At 44.6% G+C, this 7,500-nt stretch overlaps 1 protein-coding gene across 1 annotated transcript in view; it reads right to left on the bottom strand.

Annotated features, from left to right (window-relative positions):
• Nucleotides 1-359: 359 nt before the first annotated feature.
• Nucleotides 360-7,500, bottom strand: part of klf7b (Kruppel like factor 7b) — a 50,088-nt gene continuing 42,947 nt past the window's right edge. The window contains exon 4 of the mRNA XM_083681918.1: nt 360-6,701. Within this exon, the coding sequence (XP_083538044.1) occupies nt 6,650-6,701 (52 nt within the window). The 3' untranslated portion in view covers nt 360-6,649. The remainder of the gene's footprint in view (nt 6,702-7,500) is intronic.

The raw sequence follows: 7,500 nt of genomic DNA, 5'->3' as shown, positions 1-7,500 counted from the left end.
CTGAATTGCCACCAAAGTGGAGGAAAACGCTGTGGTTATGTGGCTGTCACGCCGTGCCCGCTCTCTCTCAGCGTTCAACCTTATTCCTCCGTCTGCCGTTAGCCAGAGTAATGTGCTGTGCAGCACAATGGGAAGTCATTTGAGCTGCGGAGCAGGGAGCCGTTGTTAGGGTGTATTACTCATTTTTATACGGAGCTGAAGCGTTAAGAATGAGTCTGGGCTCTCGATGAAAAGCGTGGTCAAAGGTGAGAAGTGTGACAAGAAAGAGCGTAATGAGGTGTTGTTTTGTGTCTTGTACCCGCGGTTCTGTCGGTCATAAATGTTACATTAGACACCAACAGACGTCAGGCCAGGCTGAGCAGATTCTACCATTTATTACACATATTACATTCTTAAATAAAAATGCTCCACTGAACAGTTCTTGCATAGATATCTTACAATACCAATTTAAAAAAGAATTATGAAACAGACCAGTAACAAAAATAAATTTTTCTTCTTCCTTAATAAAGAACATTACCATACTAACATCATATAATACAAATAATAATATTTTAAACACTTTGTACAGCAAAAAAAAAAAAAAAGAAGGCAAAAAAAGAACCCAAAGAGAAAAAGGAAAAGGAAGTGACCATGACAATGACAGGAGGAAGCGGAGGGAGTGAGGAAGTGAGGGAGAGGTGGAGAGGTGGAGTGGAGGAGGTTGTGGGAACTGGGAGGAGGGATAGGTGATGTCGTTGGCATTATTGGGCCCCAGTCACTGAAACAGTGACAGACAGGTGACTATGGAGAAGGTGTTCCCACCTACGTCCCTGTACTGTCCCAGAGCAGGTGTGGAGGATGGACTAGAGGCTGGACTACCACGTGGAGGAGGGTCAGCCAGAATCATAGACTGACCGGCTGGGAGAAGCACCACTGGGATTATTTAGCTCTGCAGGCTGAGGTGTGTTGTGTTGTTGGCTGAGGCCTGCTGAGGATAGTTATTATAGGCTAGTTACACCTCCTAGTGCTGCCTGACCACCACGACTCTCTACTGACCCAAGGGTGAAGAGAATAAGATACTCTATTCCCCTGACACAATTCCTGCACTAGATGCGCAATATCTGAGTCCAATAGCCCATAATCCTCTACGCACCGGCCAGAGCATGCTTGGGCGCGAGAGTTGTGTGGATGGATGGGGGTTGGGTGAGGGGGACAGTGAGGGGAGGCGGAGGGGTACAGAGACAGGGGGATGTGGGAAGAGATTTGTGGATCCCTTATTATACTGACACATCAAGTATGGACAAACACAGCAGATACAGACTCACCCCGGCATGCAACGTACAACAAGAACCATGAGTTCAGCGGCCCAGAATGGGACCAATAAGTCGCATGTTAATTATGATGCTTTCTCCTCGAAATAGCATGTAAATAGCAATAAACAAAACCACCTCCACCATCAAAGCAACCATCTAACAACGTTTAGATGCTATTGCCCATTTGATGATGGCGAAGGGTGCATTAAACAAGTAATTGATGTTAATTGGCTAAAAAAGGACTCCCTAATTGGTCTCTTGGTTCTTGTGGTAAAGTGCATCACGGCGTGTCACAACATGTTATGTGGATATTTGACAGAGAGTGCTCCAACAGACTATGCTAGCAGTACACATGGAGTGTGCAATGTGAAATGGTATGCTTGCGAAGAAGAACAGTTACATTAAAAATGAGTGAAATGCCGGATGAGTCACTGAAGCACTGTTGCCTAGAAGTCTAGTGCACAAAACCCCTCCCTTAAACGTCCACCTAGACTGATGCTATTGTTACCCTTTAAGAGCTCATAAAGATATGAGAGCGATTCACAAAGCTGCCAGAAGCCTCCCCACGGTGACTACCCTGCTTCAGGGGGACGTGTGAGACTTCGAATTTGGGAATGCTTAATAAAGGTGTAGGCGATAATGCAATCGTCCAGGGATGGTTTTGAAACGTTGGTTTTGTTTTATACGCCCCTACTTGGGTTTACTGCAGGCAACAGTTACCTAACATACAGTAGACTCCACCTCAGACATGACGTTTTGAAATATTAGACTCCACTGTACTATTTGCACTGTACTAAGAAGCTAATGGAACTAACTCTACATTAGAATTGGTAGGCTGCTAGTTGCCCCTGAACTGGGCACCCTAAAGACCACGTGTCTTTCTCCAACCGAATTTGTCCACCCGTATTTTACAACCGAGAACAACCATGAGTTCGGCCACATTGAACATCAGACAAGAGATTGTAATGTGGGGTTGGGTTGGGGTTTGGGGAGGGGGGAAATAATGGTGTAATAGAGTGGGGCAGTAAAATATTTTTTTTTCATTCTCTCCCTCTCCCTCTCCCTTTCCCTCTCTTTTTTCATTCATAGCAGTTTACTTGCAAAACTGCAAATCTTTGGACAAAGTGGTAAGTGTGCATTCAGCGTTCCTGCAGTTGTTTGTGCATGGATAACTGCTGTGGGATGGAGAGAGAAGGGAAAAGAGGAGGGAGGGAGGGAGGGAGAGAGGGCTATCTGAGTAGCACTTGTTGAGTGCGGAAGGGGGTGGGTTGGGGGGGGTGGTGTTGTTAATAGCTATAAGGGACTGTCGGATTAATCATAATCTCATTTCAATCACTAATCCATGAGATAAAACGTAGGGTTAATTTCATCAACATTTGGTTAATCCCTGGGGTAAACAATTTTTTTTCTCTTCTTCATCAAAAAATATCTCTTGAATTTTCAATCACTTTCTCAAATAAATATATATCATCTCTCTGGCTTTTTTTCGATAAGCAAATGTACTCTTGTTTGTTCTGTGGCGGAGGAGAAGATTGCCCACTGGGTTCGTTCATTCAGTACTGTGGACGCACTCACTAGTGTTCCCTGATGTTTTTTTTCATCCCTAGACCTCTCAGTGTCTCTATGTCCAGAAGCTATCTCATTAGCGGAGTCTGACTGGAGAGACTAGAAGAGCCTCCTCAGAGGAGCCTGCAGTGCTCATGCTAATCAGAGCAGTGGGATGCTAGCTAGCGCCTGGGAAACTACACGGGAGCCACTGAATCTCCATGACAGCAAACAGAGTGTTAACGGTTCGGGCAAGGGAAGGGGGCTGATACTGTATTTGGTGGGTACACCACAGGAATGAGATATGAGTTTTCATTTGAAGTGGGGTTGAAATCTGGAAGTGTGCTGGGGATTTAAAGTTGGCATAAATGGTGAAACGGTGTGCTAGCTTTTTAGCATGCTGCTTGTTAGAGGACTAGCCCACACTGACCACTGTATCCATTTCATAGAACCCATCATTCTGGCTATACTGCAGTGGAAGCTGTTTACTCCTTTTGGTCAATACAGGCAACACCTCTGAACGGCTGCAATGAGAAGTGAATATTAACATAAGAGTGCTATGTTTTCATTTATTCGAACTCATCAGAAGTGCCAATGAAGTGTGTGGCGCATGGTTTTTGAGTTTATGTATGCTTTACATCATTTAGCTCCATGATCCCAAATGAATGTGATTTGGGTGGTTTGGTAACATAAAAGGTCAGAATATAACCAAACAAAAGCATTGTCAGCCATTGCTAGATTGAAAGCTCTCTTATGTAAAGTAAATTGATCAACCAACATACAGTACAATCTCAGTCTCCCACACTGTAATACACACACATGGCCACCAGTTTACAAGTCGTATTATCACAATGCTGATTCGCCTCGTTCCCTCACAATGTGCTGTGCTGATGGCTTGCATGGGGCCACACACAGACATACCAACCATCACAAACCTTGCAAAAAGTGCCACAAACCCCACATGATTGTACGTACTGTAAAACGGGGTAGTTCAAAATTCCCCTGCAATTCTCAAATTTTGGCATGACTTTGCATCATCCACCGACCACAGAGAAAATAACCATTGTAGCTTTAAAACAAAACAGACAACAAAGAAGTCCAACTAAAAGTGAAGCAAAACACAAGATCACCGTAATCTCTTGTTTTACATTGTCTTTTTCGTAGAGAGACTAGTTTAGTGTTTTTTGTAGAGAAAGAGCTGCTGCCAATCGGCCTCATATGGAGGCGGTCCCCCAGATGTGTTGTCTGAGCGAGACCCTGCCCGTGGCTCTAGGGCAGTTTCCGCGCTGGAGGTTTTTGGTATCGATTGTTCTGAGCTGTACCGTCCCCCTGAGGGCTGCTCTGGGATCATCTAGTAGAGTCTGGCATGGCTGATGCATGTTACTGCAGAGCCAGTGATGGCATCTTTACCCCCCCCCCCCCGCTTTCAGTACAGCGGCCATTACAGCAGTTGTGAAGAAGCCAGGGTGTTACTGTGTATGCTAGAGAGGGGATATAAGTTGTGATAGTGGTGGTTAATGCCCTGATTGCAAGGCAATGTAGGACTTCATATACCTGGGGCAGAAGTAAAATATGGTCCCATGCTTTCGAAGCTGATTGTTAACATACAGAGAGAGCCTAGGCCCAATTTATGGCGATTGTTTGAACATGAGAATGAGCTCATTTTCCCACTTCAAAGCTGTTACCTCCAGCGGAATAAGATCTTCTTCTACAAAACAACAATTGCTAAAATCCTACTGTGAAACAGAACAAATAATTCCGGGAAGCGAACTGTGTGTGTATGTGTGTGTGTGTGTGTGTGTGTGTGTGTGTGTGTGTGTGAGAGAGAGAGAGAGGCTGCCATGCAGTGTTTTGTTTTCCAACTCATTTCCAACTGTTCATTAACTCTATAATTATTTTCTATTTTTTTTTTTAAGTCTTATCTCAAAGAGGAGCCATGAGCAAAAAAACAATTCTGTGTATGCGTGTGTGTGTGTGTGTGTGTGTGTGTGTGTGTGTGTGTGTGTGTGTATGTGTGTGTGTGTGTGTGTGTGTGTGTGTGCGGGTGTGTGTGTGTGTGTACGGGTGTAGCTGTGTGTGTATGTGTGTGCCTGTTCTGTGTGTGAGAGAGACAGAATAGTTTTTTGTGTATTATTTTTTTTATGTAGTATTTTTATGATGTTTTTTCCTTTGTATTCTTTTTTTTCAGATTTTTTTTGTCTGTATGAAAAAAAGCACAGATAACATTGAAAAAGTCAGTGCAGACAATGTATACGAAACAGGCAAGTTCCTCTGGGCTGGTGTGGTCATGTCCTTTCTGCTCCTGACAGTGTTGCCAGGAACGTCTAGTCTGTAGTTTCATGTCCAGTCAGTCTACCAGCTCCCTAGTCTCCCAATCAGAGGTGTGGTCATAGTGGACAACCTCCCCCCGAGCCCCCCTTCCGTCTCTACTAAAGAGATGGAGGGTTCCATGGTAAAGTTCCAGAATCCACACAAAGCAAAAGAACATTTCCAGTTTTCTGGCCCTGGCATGGTACGACTGATGCCATGAAGGTCATGCCAAGGTTTGTTTTCAGCTGGATCGCATGGGAGAAGAACAGAATGAAAAACAGAAGGCCTTCTCTTTCATTTCAGGCCAACAATACAAATCCTTTTCTTTCAGAGTTCGTGTTATTTCTTTTTGTTTTTCCATCTCCTTTGCTGTCAGTGCTAGATAGCAGCTACTGAGTTTAGTCTGTGCATATGGATAGGGTTTGTTTTGTCTCCCATCAAGCCATATGTGCACATTCTTCCTCGTTTGTACTCAAAATGTTTCTAGTTTTTTTTTTCTTTCATTCAGTGAATTTTTAAGACATTTCAGCCGCGAGAAAACAAACCATCATTCTTAATAATCAATAATTGTCTTTAAAAAACAAAGGCAAGAAAGTGCCGCTGCGCATTTGTTAGTTTGCCTGTGAGGTGTCAGGCGTGAAGGTGAGAGAGAAGAGCGCCCCCCTAGAGGAGAGCCTGAGAAGTTCAGCATGTTGCCCCTGGGTCACAGGGTTCACTCACGGAAAGTGTCAGACCCTGCGGCCAGAGACAGAGACAGGGGGGCTCCACGGTTGGCCACCACTAGTTCCATTGGTCTCTCGCTCTTGGTATTTTTCGCATTGTTGTTCATTTCACACAGTAGCTTGGTGAGGTTGACATACTGTAGCTGCAGTTTGTGGTTTCTGATACGTTCCGCAAGAGACAAACAGAATAAATTGCGGGGAGGGAAAAACAGCACACCAGAATACAATGGAGAAAAGTTGATCCAAAAGCCATTGTTGTTACTGCAAGTCATTGATGATTGGCATATCAAGGTTAAGCAGGTTATTCTGGGTGAAACCTATCCTCTTCCCGGCTCAGTCAGTCATAGTTTGATAATGTACAGAAAAGAAACAGACGACAGAGGGTCCTTAATAGGGTCAGCGTGTAGGTTTGGCAGTGTCTGAAGTCCAAGCCCCGCATGGTGAAAGGGCGTGGCTAATTGGATGATGATGCAATAAAAGAGAGAGTTGTAGACTGTTGTGAAGTGTGATGTCATGAAAGTGTGAATAAAAAACAACAACAAGCTCCTCCTCCTCTCTTTCACTCCATCCCTCTATCCCGACCATCCGTCCATTCGCCGTGGCGTCCAGCGTGTCAGCCCCCAGAATGCTTTGCTCTCCTGGTGTCAGGTCTCAGCTGGGGGCGGCCTCTGGACGGCGCGAGCCGAAGCTGTTGTGTGGTTCGTCTCCATCCTGCTCTACTTCTCTCCTTCTATCTCTCCTTCTCTCTCTCTCTTCTTCCTCACTCGCTCTCCTCCTCCCTTAGATGTGCCTCTTCATGTGCAGGGCCAAGTGGTCTGACCTGGAGAAACACCTGGATGGAGAGAGAGAGAGAGAGAGAGAGAGAGAGAGAGAGAGAGAGAGACAGACAGAGAGAGAGAGAGAGAGAGAGAGAGAGACACACACAGAGAGGTGGTTAAAGGGGACGGGGAGACTGCACATCAATTGCAGTAGATAAGAAAGGCTATGGATTAATAATTGAAAGGCTGAATGCTCAAGTTGTGCATCAATGACTAGTCTGTGCTTTTAGCATGATACCCTTATTCAGAACAGTATACATCCAGTATACATCCAGATGTTAGGAGGACACAGTGTTTCAGACGAGGTCTAACATCATACATTCAAAATGATGTTGTATATATTATGTATTATGCTTTATATCGGTGGGAAGGCTGCTGCTAGAACGCACTGTGCTGATGAATACAAAGTGACAGACAACACTCCCAAACATGTAAATGAAACACAGATACAGTGATTTAATAAACAGTGCTAAGTAAGACTGAGCCCAGATCAGCAGCTCGTGTAGGTGTGAGGGAACCAGAACTCGGTATCACTAGGCAGATGGAGAACTTCAGGCATGAGTTGTTGGGTACCCAAAAAACAACATTTGCTCCAAAAAAACCCAGAATAATAAATTAGATCTCGCTTCATTTTCTCACATTAGCGAGCGTGAGCACTACAAAACGGGGACATGCCAATTCAGCAGGAGCGATCCTGGTCTCTCCTTTATTAAGATAACGAGCAATAATTCTCCCAAACGCAGCCACAAATCAAGGCGTAGACTTGTAGATTTTGCGATTTATACCACTGCTAGAGGAGAAATACTATCGCAG

The sequence above is a fragment of the Argentina silus genome (assembly GCF_951799395.1).
Source record: "Argentina silus genome assembly, chromosome: 12".
In the NCBI taxonomy this organism is placed as follows: domain Eukaryota; kingdom Metazoa; phylum Chordata; class Actinopteri; order Argentiniformes; family Argentinidae; genus Argentina; species Argentina silus.
This window is presented reverse-complemented; position numbering and strand designations above follow the sequence as displayed.